Source organism: Sturnira hondurensis, unplaced genomic scaffold (assembly GCF_014824575.4).
Source record: "Sturnira hondurensis isolate 20B ecotype Veracruz unplaced genomic scaffold, ASM1482457v3 Scaffold0014384, whole genome shotgun sequence".
Classification (NCBI taxonomy): domain Eukaryota; kingdom Metazoa; phylum Chordata; class Mammalia; order Chiroptera; family Phyllostomidae; genus Sturnira; species Sturnira hondurensis.
The window spans coordinates 3,785,411-3,801,313 of NW_028087015.1; the positions used below are offsets into that span (position 1 = coordinate 3,785,411).

General features: G+C 42.1%; 1 protein-coding gene across 2 annotated transcripts in view; it reads right to left on the minus strand.

Moving 5' to 3' along the window:
* RGS7BP (regulator of G protein signaling 7 binding protein) overlaps positions 1–15,903 on the minus strand; it is an 83,198-nt gene that overhangs the window by 10,768 nt on the left and 56,527 nt on the right. For both annotated transcript variants that reach the window (XM_037062873.1, XM_037062872.1), the window contains exons 4-5: positions 4,089–4,236; positions 1,063–1,133 (exon numbers count right to left, since the gene is read on the minus strand). In XM_037062873.1, the coding sequence (XP_036918768.1) occupies positions 1,063–1,133; positions 4,089–4,236 (219 nt within the window). The remainder of the gene's footprint in view (positions 1–1,062; positions 1,134–4,088; positions 4,237–15,903) is intronic.

A 15,903-nucleotide genomic window follows, 5' to 3' on the forward strand; every position in this document is an offset into this window, starting at 1 on the left:
TGACCTCCTGGGAGAGAAGAAAGGATGGAGATTGATTTCAATAAACTGATGACCAATGACTTAATTAATCGTGCCTGTAATAAAGCCTCCATAAAAACCCAAAAGGACAGAGTTCCCAGAACTTTCAGGTTGGTGAACATGGGGCGATTTGGGGAGAACGGCACATTTGGAGATGGAAGCTCCGTGCCTGTTCCCCGCCCCTTGTCTTATGTATCTTGCCTATCTGGCTATTCCTGAGTTATATCCTTTTATAATAAACCAGGGATCTTGCTAGTGAGTGTTTTCTCTGAGTTCCTTGAGTCATTCTAGCAATCTAATCAAACCCACGAAGGGAGTCCTTGGAACCTCCAATCTATAGCCTGCTGGTCCGAAGCACAGGTGACAACCCTGAAATTACCACTGTCCTCCAAAGCATGTGTGGGGGAGGGGCAGTCTTTGGGACAGGGCCCTTAACTTGTGGGATCTGACTTTATATCAGGAGGTATCAGAGTTCAGTTGAATTGTAGGACGCTCAGCCGGCACCCGAGAGTTGTTTGGTGGTACGGAAACCGCATCCCAGGTGGGTGCGGAATCACTGCGGCACACTATAAGTTCTCAATACATGTTAATTATTACTATTACCTCTTTAGCTAATTAAATGTCTAGAAGGCAGAGATCTTCCTTTGGAAGTATTCTTGAGTCTCCTCCACTAGGATGTCAACTTCTTAAAGGCAAGGGGCAAACCTTCAAACCTTTCGTGTTTGCCATACTTGGCACAGCTCAGGCCGTGAGTAAATGCTCTTGACTGACAGGGCCAGAGGAGAAAGTGTCTGTTTTAAGGTCAGGGTATATGTGGGCTATCCTCAGGCAAAACTGTGTTCACCTGAGAGATTCCATTCTCATTATCATATATAATATCATGTATAATATATATATTTTTTAGGAAAGGCAAATGTATACTTGGTGCTTTCTGTTGTTTGTGCAAAAAACCAAAACTTGCTTTAATTTCTCTAGAAACAAGTCCCAAGGTTTTCATGTTAAGAAAAAACATCATTTATCTCAAAAAGAAATGACATGACTTACCTTGATTTTTCAGTGGTAAAGGCATAGTTTCCCTGAGTTTGCTTAAAAGGTTTTTCATTTCTCGCATGTCTCTGTAAAATTGATCAAAAGGAAAAAACCGTCAGCTGTAAATTTTTGAAATGCCATCTCAAACAATCTGTTCCATGAGACAACTGAAGGACAAGAGTCTGTGCTTAATAATACTAGCCCTGATTTGCAACAGGCAAAAATCGAATCTGTTTTACTGTAATAACGAAAAGAAATCTGAGCTGGGCTGGCCCTGGGGGGAAGAGCACCACCCTGGCGGACGTGGACGGCCCGCTGGAGGCGCCGCCCTCGTCTCTGCCGACAGTTGGCCCTGGCGGAGATCAGAGAGAGCCTCCAGTCCTGAGGGCAGGACTTCAGATTTCCATGAGGAGGTGAAGGACACACAACTAGAGTGGTGGGGTTACCCTGGGCAAAGCTGAGGCCCGGTGACGGTCAGACGGTTGTTGTGGGTGTGTAGGTCCACTCGCTCTTGTCTCTCTTTACCACGATGGGAATTCTGTGTGACACAGATGTTAAGAATCCCCGAGGGCCAACACTTATTAAACTGATTCGGAATGATGGGAGAGTATGACAAATTCCACAACTGTCAGGGAAGAGCTCTTCACAGTGGGTGGAACGGAGAAAGAGAGACTGGGCGCAGGGTGCGGATGGGTCTTCCTCTAGACACGGGTATGCACGTCCGACACTGCATCCGTGTCCACCCTCATCCCAGAGCACAGCTGGGCACGAAGCCCCTGGGCTGTAGAGTGGGAAGCCGTCATCTCAGTGGCAGGAGGCAACGGGACTTCTCAAATCTTTGGGACAGGGCGTTCTCCACCCGTTCCACAATGGTTGTCCAGGGGGGTCAGCACTCCTGGGATCCCAAGATATGCTGGCAGATTTCATTTAAAAAAGCAAAAATCAGATATATCTTTTAGTTAACTCTAGAATAGTCAAGAAATATCAGGCACCCAGGGTTTAAGAAAATTTGGGGGCAGGGTGGATAATCATAAAACTGAGAATATTCTATCTATGTTCCTTCTGCTATTTGAGGAAACAGAGATATCATATAATTTTAGGTTTGAAATCACTCACTCCGTTTCATAAAGCACAACTGTTTTGTTGAGGATAGTATGAGGACCACTTGTCTTAGGAGGCAGAAACCCTGTGGGGTCCCTCCTTAAGTATTGACTAGTACGTGACAGGGAGGGGACAGCAGCCTTGTGGATCTGTATAAACACACCTGTAAAAAGTGCAAAACACTTTCCACCTCAGGTGTCCGTGGGGTACTGCGTGTTGATTGGCCCCAAAGGGTATTTCTAGAGAGAGAAGTGGGGGAGAGGGAGACGGAGGACAGGGCCCTCCACCCAGGCACCTTCTGTTTTCCCGTAAAATCCCCAACAGTAGACGGAGTGGGTGGGTGGGGGGCAGGCACGAGGCGGGACAGGGCTAGTCACCCAGTATGCGACAGTGAGGCCTGGTCTCCTCCGAGGGCAGCAGTTCTCAGCCTTGGCGGCTGCACGAGAGAACCACCTGATGCCGAGCCCTACTCCACAAAAGCCTGATTCGGCTGGTTTATGGTGGCGCTCAGTCACCAAAGTTTTTAAGAAGTCCTCCTGGTGGTTTTGATGTAACGCCCAGTTTGAGAGACACTGGTCTCTTAGGGCAGAGAGACAGGGGAACTGAGGAAGCCACCCTCCCAGACAGGTCTGTGTGCCTGCTTCTCTCAGTCATTCCCGCCTCCAACAGCCCGAATCCAGGCTTTCGGGCAGAACCAAAACACTGCCAGTGCCATGGGCTACACTCTCCCGTTCTTATTGCCAGCCATAGCTTGCTTTCTGCAAGCTCACAGGGCTTGGATATAGCATTTCTGCCAGGCTTCTGAAAAGGAAAAAAGGCTTTGCTGTTGGATTATGCCCTGACCGCGGTACTCGGGCAGATGTTTCTTCCTGGGAATAGAGCAAAGCATTTTCCATTTTATAAATTAAGATAAATCACTCCCTCATCATTTGTCTATAGTTCTATCAGACTGTGCCAAACAGCTTTATTGTTTGAATGTTGGATTTCCAAGCTTATACAAAATCCAAGTTTTATTAATAGCACATAATTACCACATGCTTCAATTTTCTATAAACACAGAAATTCGGTAATTAGCTTTAGAATTATATTACAATCTGAAAGTAGAACCACAATGGCTATAAATGCCCTCGTGTGTTACTTTTCTAAAAATAAAAAAAATAAAATGTTCATTATCTTGTCAGTGACTCAAACCCCACTCACAGAGCACTCAGTGGAATTGCGCAGCATTCATTCATCCGCTTTGTGCCGGCGCTGGGGGCATGAGTAGCAAAGGACAAGACATCATCAGTGCGAAGACCAATAAACAAGGACCTGTCTTTCTGCCTTAGAGAGTGGAAATTTTAGCATCCAGATGAAACACAGCACTGACTATTATGTTATCATTGCACCCTTTCCTCAAGTGAACCAGAATCACTGTAGAATCTCTTCTCCCCGGGAAGAAACGCAGCAGCAGCAGAGCAACTGCTTGCTAAGGCAAATGCATTAACTTGATTTGACCACTAGAGGGAAGCCAGCTACATTCTGAGAGAATAAGAAAAGGGAGTCTTGCAAAAAGCTGTTTGTGAACTAGACTGAATGCTCAGCCCCTGACTGGCAACTAAACAGGCCATTCCATACATCTAAAATCGGAGAATCTATGGGAGACATCTTGGCGCGATTCGGGGACGCGGCCCACTGAGTGGGCTGTGACGTGTGTAGAGCATTTCGCTTCCATGGCAATGCAATACGGTGGAGTGGGATGAGCCCTGGCCCGGGAGCCTGCCTCCACCGGAGTTTCTGCCACCTTTCCATTGCAGGATTTGGACCCCTTCCCTTCCCTTGAGTCAGTATTCTAAGAGCTCTGTTTCTGGCTCTGAAAGAGAACATCTTGACTTTCTGTGGTCCCGAGGAGTTTGAAGCAGAGGAGGAGTGGTAGTTATTTAGGGCGACTTCCCACTTACCTTTCAGTATTCTCAATGTCTGTGGAAACCTGCCAGGAATGTTGCTGAGTATCTACGGGGGAAGAAGAGGAGTCCTCTAGAGCAGGCGTTTCAGCGCTCTCCTCAATCTTGCAATCCAGACTGTTGGTTCCCCCACCAGGCTCCTTTCCTAAGGGGCAGGGAGGTGGAGATGGGGGTGGGGATATTGGGAAAGAGAAGATAAGAAATGACAAATGCAGTTATATACCTAAGACGTCATTACAAAGCTTGGCTATGCTTTGAATCAAGTGCTCTATTAACACAAATTTCTGAACACTAAACTAATTAATATATATATAATAATAAGTGTGTGTGTGGTATGCTTTCACAACATTCTGGGAAAGACAGTTTGTGGTGGATGCAATTTGAAGATTAAGATAAAAGCAAAGGTCCTGTCTTTGATGGAGTATTGGTGCTTTGTTAGTTAGATCGGGTTAGCTTCGGAGGGGGGACTCAGCCTGTGAAATCAGGCTGCTTTTTGTTCCTCAGATTCAGGGGCAGGTGAGAGGCCTGAGCACAGGCGACAACCAGCAGGAAGCATGGGAGCTCCCGTGGGTCTCACTGATTCTGACACTGGCTCTTTCGGCCGGAGGGAAGCAGCAGAGATTGTGGACCTGCCTTCCATTTCCTTGGCTCTCCAACCTCCTGAGGTGTCTCCTTCTCTGAGGAATGAGCCCAGCCTCAAGAGCCAGGCTTACTCTGCTAAGACCATAAAGTGCCATCAACTAAGGGGCCCTGTACTGGGGAGCCGTTCACAGTAACACGCTGCCGATCCACTAAGATTTACTGTGCCTGATCTCAAGTGAATAAATCAACTCTGTGGAATCTAATCTCCAAGTTGGTTCAGCCATAATTTATATGAAAGTAAGTGGAAATTATATTCTGGGGACCAAGTATCCTCTGTTAATGTCTATTTCTGCCTTGAACATTTACATACTCAAAGGTGGATATTTTGACCATTGGGATGGCCTGCATGGCTGGAGAACTGGGTTTTGAACCTGCCTTTGTCATTCATTCATTCATTCACTCACTCACTCATTCAGCCATTCACTTGCAAATCTTTTTGAGTGTCAGCTAAATATCAGGTGTTGGTCTTGAAGTTAGAGATACAAAAGTGAAAGAAAGACATACCCTTTTTTCCCCTTTTAATCCTCACCTGAGGATCTGTTTATTGATTTGAGAGAGAGAGAGGAAGGGTGGGGGACAGTGATGTGAGAGAGAAACATTAGTTGCCTCCAGTCCATGCCCTGGGGACCAAATCCACAACCTAGGTGTGGATTCCCAACCATGTGCCCTGGCTAGGAATGGAACCTGCAAGCCTTTGGTGTATAGGATGAGACTAACAAACTGAGCCACCCAGCCAGGGCGAAAGACAGTCTTTATCTTATGGAGTGTAAAGTGCTGGAGATAGACAGTATGGAAAATTATAAAAATAATTACAAAGCTGTTGTATAATATTGTGTAGTCTGAAAAAGAGGAGTAAGTATATTGCTTTTTTTTTACTTTTGCATCCAATTTTGTTTGTATTATGTAGATACAGCTCTAGACTATTTAGAAAATTGTTACAGCCCATATCCTTAAATATTTATGAGATGGCAGCTAGACCAGGTTAGTTTCCCTAATCCTGGTGGGATTGTTTTTGCATGTTTTTAAAAAAACAAAACAAATAAACAGAAAATTAAAAAAAAAACTTATGCAGAGGATGGCTGTTCACTGTAAAATCTAACCGGAAGCTTTTCCTTTAGGCTCTTGATCTGAAGGTAACTAGCAAAAACCTCACCTCCATAATTTGAAAACCATGTGGTAGCTACACAAGCAGAAAGAGACAAGCAATTAAGTGGTAATTAACTGCACACCATTCATCAGCGTATAGTAGAAATGAACCTCTGAATATTCAGCCAAAGCACACACACAAATTCACTGATGAGAAGTTTTGATCATATTATGTATACTTTATGCACATTGATCCCAGGTAATGGAATTGCTTTTCCAATTTTATGGCATGCTGTTGGGTGGAAATTAATTAAGCACATGCTTTAGCACATTACCACTTCACAGTTGGAGGGCATTGACCTCTTAAAAGCATTGGCATTGTGCTTCCTGAGAGTGCAGCCAATGCAGTCTGCTTGCCTGCCACCCACCTCTGGGCAGCATGGGCCTCAGGGGGATGTGAACCTGAGCAAGGGCTCCTGAGGTCTGAGACAGGGACAAGAGCGGGGGTCCCCCAAAGCACTCTCTGCTTTTCAAAACTGTGAAGGATTGGGCTGTTTGAAAGCACACACAGCTCCTGTTATACTCCTGTGGGGTCGAAATGCCTTGGAGAATGGAGTAGGGTTTGGACAGCAAAGAAGATACACACAGATGGAATTCTCTGCTCTGTGGGCTTTACCTGGCTTTGGGGTCACAACGGCCCCTGTCCTGTGGCCAGGACAGCAGAGCTCAAAGATTTTATTCCGAAGGGGGGCGGGGTGGACACAGTGTACCGTTCTTTCTTGGAGTCCTCTCTCTATCTTCCTCAAGTACACACCTTTTACAACAAAGGCATCAATAGAACACTATCCATAAGCACTTTGTTTACAGTTACTGCCTATAATACTTCTACTTATAGAAGTCATTTATATAAGCTATTTGTATAGCTTTTTCAAAGTAAAATGACGATTCACGTATTCTTGAAACAAGCCCGTGAGCTTGTAACAGCAAGGAATAGCCTCCCTTTCCCCTTTTCTCGGCCCAGGTCTACGGATGCGGATGAACAAGAATGAAAACCTCAGATGTCAGACTTGCAGTTTAGTGCCTATGTCAGCTCCCAAACTCTCTGAAATTTTTAGAATATGATCTTTACATTTCTGAGTTATGAAATGACTCCTAAATATGTCTAGGGATAGGTTCTTTTTATAGTAATCATTTTTTGGCATTTGATTGGCATTTGAAATTTATTTTTTCTCAATTTTTTTATTTTGAAAATTAGTAAACCTACAGCAAACTTGCAAGAATAATACAGTAGACACTCAGGTGTTCTAGTTTCACCAAATGTTAATGTTTAGCCATATTTTCTTCTATCATTCAGTCTCATATACGTGTGTGTATTGTATACAGGTTTCATATGTATTATATTGTTCATATATATTTTTATCAATATATTATATTGATCACATGTAATTTTAGTGTAAAATTATATATAGTATATAATATATAATATATTATATAAAATTATATGTTATATATAATTTTATTATATATGATATAATATAATTATATATTATAAAATTATATATTATATATAATTTTTTGATGAACGCTTTCAGAATAAGTTGCAGACATTAATGACACTTTATCCTTATTACTTCAATATTATTTCCTAAGGAAACAAAGATTTTTCTTACATCATCTATAAATAATTATTGCATCAAAAAATCTTTAATTAAATATGATTCGATGCAATATGAATATTTAATAGCCAATATTAAAATTTTCACGTGTTCCAATAATATCCTTGATTTATTTTTTATTTTTTAAAAGATTTTATTTATTTATTTTTAGAGAGAGGAGAAGGGAGGAAGAAAGAAAGGGAGAGAATCATTGTTCCATTCACCCCCAACCAAGGACCAGCCTGCAACCCTGTCACATGCCCTTAACTGGAATCTAGCCAGCAACCTGTCAGTTCACAGGCCAGTGCTCAATCCACTGAGCCACACCAGCCGGAGTTACAGTGTTTTTTCAATCAAGGGATCCAGATACAGATAATGGACTATGTTTAATTGTTTTCTTCCTTTATTTTCCCTTTATTTAGAACAGCCTTGTCTTTTTTTTGTCGTTCACATCATCAGTATTTTTGAAGGAAGAATCCAGGCCAGCTGTTTTATAGAATGTCTTTCAAATTAGATTTGTCTGGTTTTCACATGTCTAGATTAAGAGTAAGTCTTTTAGCAAGAATATTATAGAGGTGATAGTTTATCCTTCTTAGTGCGTTATGTCAGACAGCACATGCATCAGTTTGTCCCATTATTAATGATGTCAGTTAAGTATTATGAATTGCTTGGGAAAGGTGGTTTCTACCAGCTTTTACCATTGTAGGTATACCCTCTTCTCTCTTTCTTTTTAAAGATTTTATTTATTTATTTTTAGAGAGAGGAGAATGGAAGGAGAAAGGGAGGGAGAGAAACATCAATGTGTGGTTGCCTCTCACATGGCCCCATCTGGGGACCTGGCCCACAATCTAGGCATGTGCCCTGACTGGGAATCGAACTGACAACCCTTCGGTTTGCAGGCCAGTGCTTAATCCACTGAGCCACATCAACCAGGACCCCTTTTCTTGTTTTAATTAAGCAATCTATGGAGAAATTCATTGATGTGCTATAGTCTTTTCAAGGTAAACCTTTCTTTAGGCTTGAGCATTTGTTTCTACTTTTCTTGGTTATTTACTCTCCATTCTCTCTGTTCCTTCAGATCCCTGCTTCATATTGGAGTCTCTGGGTAGTTTCTTAACTATGCCCCATAGTCCATAGTTATTTGGGGGCCAAATTCTGGGAGGATAACTTGACTTGGTCTTTCAGTTAACTATTTTAGGTTCTCAGTGTTTCTATTATAAAAATTAAGAACTTCAAAGGGCCTGAGATTTTCCTCTGTTCATAGTTTTGATGGATATTGGACAAGGACATGAGACTCCTAGGTCAGAAACAAAGAGACTTTATTACTCACACAATGATAGTAGCCAGAGTATCAACATTTATGTTGGTTCTTGAATCCTAATTCCTACAGAGGCATAAACATAGATCTTATCTGTACACAGGGGGCTGTGTGACAGAAGAGGAACCCTGAGCTTTGCAGTTCTGAGGTTTAGAGACATGCCTGCCCTTTGTTCTAGAGGGAAACATTTTCATTACACCGAGTAGTAAGCATGCCTCTCTCTGGAGGGAGACACTGTCTCTATTTCCACTTCAAAATTTCGTCTTCGAGTATCAGCTGCTTATTCATTGCACTTGGCATTTCCTTTTCAGGGTGTTGTTTTTTCTTACAAGTCAAGTCAGTGTTGGATATCTATTCAGATCTCTGTTCACCTATCATTCTGATTAAATATTCTTGTTCCGGTTGTTATGGGGAAGGAGAAGGATGTGTGACTGGACAAGATGTGTATAAAGTTTACCTTTTGGGTGCTTTAAAAGAAAAGAACTTTAAATTTTACATTTCCACTACAGTGTGCCTTCAATATTATTCTCTATTAGGTTCAGGTGTCTAACCACACCATAGTGGTTAGACAATCATACATTTTACAAAGTGCCACCTGACATTCCCGGTGCCCACATGACTCCACACATAGTTATTACAGCCCAATGACTATTTTGGAACTCCCAGTTTGTACTTTTTAATGCCTTCACTCAGCCTCCCAACACCCCTCCCCTCCAGCAACCATCAGTCTGTTCTCTGTGTCTATAGGTCTGTTTCAATTTTGTTTATTAATTTTGTTCTTTAGATTCCATATATAAGTGAAATCATACGATACTGCCTTTCTCTGGGTTCTTCTCATCAGCCTGTTTTGGGGGCCCCATGCCTGCCGAGTTTTCTCTTTAAAACTCCTACCCCAGTGAGATAATACTGAGTAACTTCTCCTGGGAAAAACGCTCGAGTCATGCCCTTCCTTTCCTTTTCTTCCACAGCTGTCCTTAGGCTCCTGCTCTGCTAGGCCGCCCCGTCCTCACACTCCCACCAGGAGTCTTCCTGGGGCGCGCAATGCCGCTCTTTTTTTGCTCAGCTTGGGGCAGCCTAGCTTCCTTCCCCCCAAAAAACAACTTCAGACTTTAATTTCCCTGACAGCAGTTCCCATTGCCTGTGATTTGCATTTGTGGATTCCAAGTTTGAAGTATAGCTGAAATGGATTTCATTTTCGCAGTAATTTTCCCCCGGCATGAATTTCATTTGTTTCTTCCTGAGTTACTTGTGAAGCTATGGTTCCCTCTGTTTATTTTTATCTTCCAATCCGATCCCAATTCCTTTCTAGCTTTGAGAAATTCCTCAAAAGTTCACTCAGTTAAAGTCATCCTTTACTTGGCTTGTTCTCCAGGGGCATGGGAGGTGGCTGGTTCTGTGTTTGCCAACCTCTAGTTTCTGTGCCTCTTACAAATAGGAGGGCTCATGTGGCAGAGTCACGGCCAGTGAATTCCAAGCAGCAGTGATGTATGTCGTTCCCAGACTGGCTCCTAAAAATCCTCCCATAGGATACCCTGTGCTTTCTTTGCTTCCTCGGACCGCTGAACAGATGTGGAGAGCAGAAAGAGCAAGACTGGCCCCCACTTCAGCTCTGGCCCTGGGCTCTGCCATGGACAAATAACGGACCCTTCTGGCTCTAGTCCATCGATATTTTGGCGTTGTTTCATGCAGCAGTTGCCCTACCCTGACAAGTATGAGAACTAATAGGGATTTATTCTTTTCATTATATCTTTTTCTGTTACTTCAACAGATTCTCAGTAAGAAGGAAAATACTGTATGCATGATATTAGTCCAACATCTCTGGGCAAATTTTGCTCCAATTATACTCCTCTTCTGACAACAGATACAGAATGAAAGCAACTCACTCACTTGTTCAATAATTATTATTTAAGAATTTACTCTGCTCCAGGCACTGCGCTAAATACTGGGAATGCGATGGCGAATACACGCAAGGTGATCAAATCCAGAGGATGACAGACAGGAAACCAGGCAATTATCCCTCGGTGTAACACATGCTACAATCTGCGCCATGGAAATGCTTGGGGAACACATTGGGTGGGCCCGCCTTGAGTGTGGTTGGGCAGAGTATGGTGTGAGGGGCAGGGGAGGGGCTGTGCCCGTGAGGGATGAGGCTGGAGAGCATAATGGGTCATAGCTCATAGATGTTCTTCTGAGCTACATTAAGGAATCAGCAGAGAAGGCCCCCCAAACCTGGACATTGGCCAGTTTGAGTCCTTCCATAACTTCTCCTTTTTGACCTGGTGTTCTTAGGATGGAACTCCTGTTCTCTAATATCAGATGGGCTCTCAGGAAAGGGGGTCAACCTGCCTCCAGATGGTATCTTCAAGCTAATGTTTTACTTCACCCAAGAAAGTGAATGTGCATTTAAAATTAGTTCGCTTATTATGAAATGAAAAACTGTGTCCCCTGAAAAATCAATTTCAGGCCTCAGCGAACAAATATTTTGCTCAGATAGGGAACGTAGGTAACGGAGAAGGGGAGCCTTCAGAGCACCTTGAAATCACACTGAGCCTCCTTCGACACTGTTTAGAACTAGGACATCAAACAGCTGGCCACTTTTCTCGGGGCCTTGCAAAGCTTTCTGCCCTCAGCTCCTTTGGGATTTCCATGTATTTTTAGCCTGTTTTTGGATAATATAATAGGCATGTTTGAGGAAATGTTAAGGGAAACCACCCATGAAGCACATACCAGTTTAGAAGGCTGGCTATTCTTACATTCCTGAGAAATGTTCAGTTGTTTCAGGGGAACAAAAACACATCTGACCTCGGGGCAGACTTCCGAGCACCACAGAGCACCCTCAGCCTCGGAGGTCCTAGGTGCTGGCCCTGGGGGGTGGGCTGGGATCAGTTATTTAGAGGGGAGGTCTTCTTTAATACTCCACTCCAGAGGCCTCTTCCCTTCTCCTGATCTCTCGTTCGTCCCGTCCTCTTTCTTCTCTGGTACCTCGGTTCCTTGTTGCTTTCCTGCCTGTCTTCAGCCTACCAGTGACAATGGGAAGTGCTGTCATAGGCAGTGTCGCTTTTGGAGGCACTGAGTGTGCCTCTAGTGCCCAGCAAGGTCAGTTTTATTCACTTATGTAAATTTGTGCAGGAATCAAAACAAAATGAATCAGTCTTCTCTGAGCTGATAATGTGTCTGTGCACTACCATTTCTTTGATGGCAGGGGCACATTTCCTGTGTCCTTTGCACTCCTGATACATTATCTGCTATGATACTATGCGCAGGGAAGGCCTTCAGTAGAGTTTCATACTGACTGTGAACAACAAAATGAATATGGCTTACATGAGACGCCCGGAAGCTTATCCAGACAGTTATTTTCACTGTCATGCATTCTCCTAACTGGTAGGTGCTTTTTAATTCCATGCACTGTGAAAAAAGCTGGGGAAATGTAGGCTGTTTGTTAAGTAATCCACTTTTACTCTCCCATTTCTAAAAATCATGTCACTGAAATAGAAATAAGTTACAGTAATTCAGTTGTTTCTCTGTATGAAGAAATAGTTTCAAATGCTTTTCTATACTGTGGCAAGAAGTTATTCTCAGCATCGTGAAATACGCAGTGGAAAGTAGTCATTACACCATACACAGAGCCCCATTCTTGCCCCAAACTGGGAAATAAACCCATGCCAGTTTAGGAGAGATACAGAGTCATCCTCTCTCTTCCAGTGCCTTAGTCCTACTCTGTGATCCTTATGCTAGAACAGTGGACAAGATGGATTTACTCTATGATTCATGAATTTCAGCTTTCCCATAGTGGGTGTCTAAGGCCATGATCCTCTTGGATTACATGAATGGTGCATTTCATTTTACTTTAATAAATATAATCATTTCTTAAAATTAAACTTCTTTACCCAAAGTAAAATATTTTATACATCATTAAATGATCTATGAAATTAACTTTCCCTCCTGTCTTAAAAGTTACTCCCTGAACTTTGTGTTATTCTGGTAAGGAATTAAGTACAGTGGATTTTATCCATGAAACATGGTATTTTTGAAGTGTGCACACTAATCATCAAGGCAAATCTGTGGATACAATTCAATCATCACACTTCTATCGGTATTCATTTCTTCATTTGACGTGATCTCTTGCCCTTCCCTAAGGTAGCTTAGTGGGAAACGGACTGATGTAAAGGCACAACCACAAACTTTGCAATGGGAGCGATGTGCTGTGTGACCTTGGGACGGTCACCTCTTTCAGCATCAGGCTCTTCATCTGTAAAATGGGGGAAATGATACTTAGGGATAAAATGAGATAATACATGTAAAGTACCTGACAAGTAGAAGTGTGTAATCAGTGGAAACTATTATCATTCCTTTGCTTCTGCTGCTCAGTTGACATCTACTTTGACAAAAGGTGGTGACCATGGTGTTGGACTAACTGTTTGGCATATGAAGACATGGAGATAAAACAGTGATAGATAGTTTTAGATCATGCTTAGATTCTAGAAGCTGGTTGTGCTTATTATCTTTAAGCAGTGTGAGTGTGTTCTGGTCTTGGGTCCTTTGCATTAGATACCAATGCTTATGTAGTCATTTCCTCTTGTCACTCAAATCTCAGATTAACTGCTAGGTCCTCAGAGAGTCTGACCATCTCCTCTAGAGCACCCAGTCACTCTCACATCTCCCACTCTATTTTCATTATTGACATAGCACTTATTACTATTTGGGAGTTTTTGAACATTAAAAACCCATTTCTTTGCACTAGACCATGCAGTCCACAACAACGTGGATCTCTTTAGCTGATCACCGCCCCGACAGTAGTGCCTTACATATGCCAGGTCCTCAGTAAATATTTGTTCAAAGAATGAAGAATGCATGTTTCCACTCAGAACTTGAACCACAGTCTATTTTAAGATCTAGTCTGCTCCATTTCTTCTAACCTACTGTTTTAGTGTCAACTGCCTCATTGCATTGGAAAATAATAAGGTCTTTACTTGTGTGTATATTCCATTCCTGTCTTCACATTACTTGTTTCTTTTATTGGTGTGGGTCATTTCCTTTTCTTAACATGGGGCTGAATGCACTGCAGTCTTTACTGCTCACAGTCTGCTCCTTGTCTCGAGTCCATCCTGTTTGTTGCTGGAGAGCGGTTCATTAATTTCTCCTCAGAGCCTCTTGAGCTCTCAGCTCCCACGGGGTTTTGATTTAAGGTTTTTCAACTTTCAACACTTTTCTATTCTTTCCCTTTTGTAAGTACATTTCCCCTTGCATATTTTTATCTCTGTATTTATCCTGGTGACACATGTCAAGGAGATAGCCTCTTATTTGAGGGGGGGGGAGATGGGAAAATGATACACCCTCCAAGGACCTAAAGACAATTTTGCTGGGAGCTACAGCTGAGGGGCCGAGCAGAGTGAGAGACAGCCACCAACCAGTGAGGTGAGATGAAAACAAAGATGGAAAGAGAAAGGTCATAGGGAAGGGAGCTGCACTGGAGTGGCCTGTCACTTGTGCTTCTTTCAGAATGGGAATGATGCTAAAACTGACTGAATGGAGAGAGAATGTGGAAGAGGAAAGCCAGGACCACAAGAGCAGGATCATTTAGTTCCCTTAGAAACCTGGTTCCGCTGCCTGCCAACGGCGTGAATGAAACCTGCAATCTCATTTCATCTGGTGGCAGGAAACAGGCATTAATGGTCAATGTGAAACATGGACTAAGTTATGGGAAAAGACTTCCTCCCAACCTAACTGCGAAAAAGTGAGAGCAACTGTTTTTCACTATAAATGTAGGAAATAGACTTTGTCAAGTAATGGTCCAATCTGCAACTTGAAGTGTTAGAATATGAAACTACAAAACATCTAAAATTATTCCCTTCTGTCGTCTCCTTGAAACAAACACAGTTTTTCAGAACCACACTGTGTATGGGGGTAACTCAATAGCCTTTATTAAATGTGGATTTTTCCTCACATTTCAGTAATTTAATTTAATTTTGTTGCCCATAAAAAAAGAAAATCACTTTAGTACCGCTCTTCTTCATTTTTTTGGCAATAGCATGATGTTGTTAAGTATAAAAGATTTCCAAGTAATAGATTGTACCCATCAAACTTATGAGACAGCAAAAATTCAGGAGCATTGTATATGCAAAAAGGTATGCAGCTCCACTAAAGATATTGTTAAGGACTAAGGAAAATTGTAATTTGCTTAATTGGGAGAGAAGGACAATCTTCATTACTAAATTCATGCTCACTGCAGAAACCTGAAAATAATTCGAAGCTTGCATTTTCCAGAAAGAAACCATACTCTTTGCATCTGCAGTGACCTTGTGCGCCCTCCAAAAAGTAAACTCATCACTACTCAGTGCAAAAGCAAAACTAAATGTGATATACAATGCTTGTGGGACCTCTGGTGACAGCCAGGGAGGCGATTGGAAATAAAAATAACTGTGAAACAATTTGGTTTCAGTATTTAATCTCAAAGAAAAATTGACCAGAGACTCTTATTGAGCCCTGCTTAATGACTCAATTACAATTCTTTTTCTTTCCTTGATGGGAAAGAAATACTAAAGGAGAGGGGAATGGCTAACCTGTAAGAGAAGTTAACCTAAAAGTTATCAAAACATCAGTTTTTATAATAGCATTAAAAGAAGCATACCAGAAAAGGATTCTAAGCAGAAAGAAATTTCAAGGGTTACAGGCTGGAACTAGTTACTATTCTCCTGAGACTCTAAGAACTATTTGGTTTCCATCTCCCTCTCTCCCTCTCTCCCTCTCTGTCTCTCCCCCATCCCCCTCCTCTCTGAACATAGAAGGCAAAGGGATAAGTCTGTAACAATATAGGTTAGAACTGGTGGTGGCCTAAGAGAACACATGGACAAAAGATTGAGAGTTGTTTAGAAAAGCTAACAAGCAACATGAATTGTAAATTACTAAATTTGGGGTTTGAGGCAGTAGAATTTAAGGATGACTAATAATACATTGCAGTTGGATATATATATATTTATATATATGTTTATATATATATGTTTATATATATATATATAAATATATATATATATGTTTAATCAATGAGTGAGAAAAGAAAGGTTTATGATTTGGGCACTGGGTGATTGGTGGTACATTGATTTCTTGTAGGACT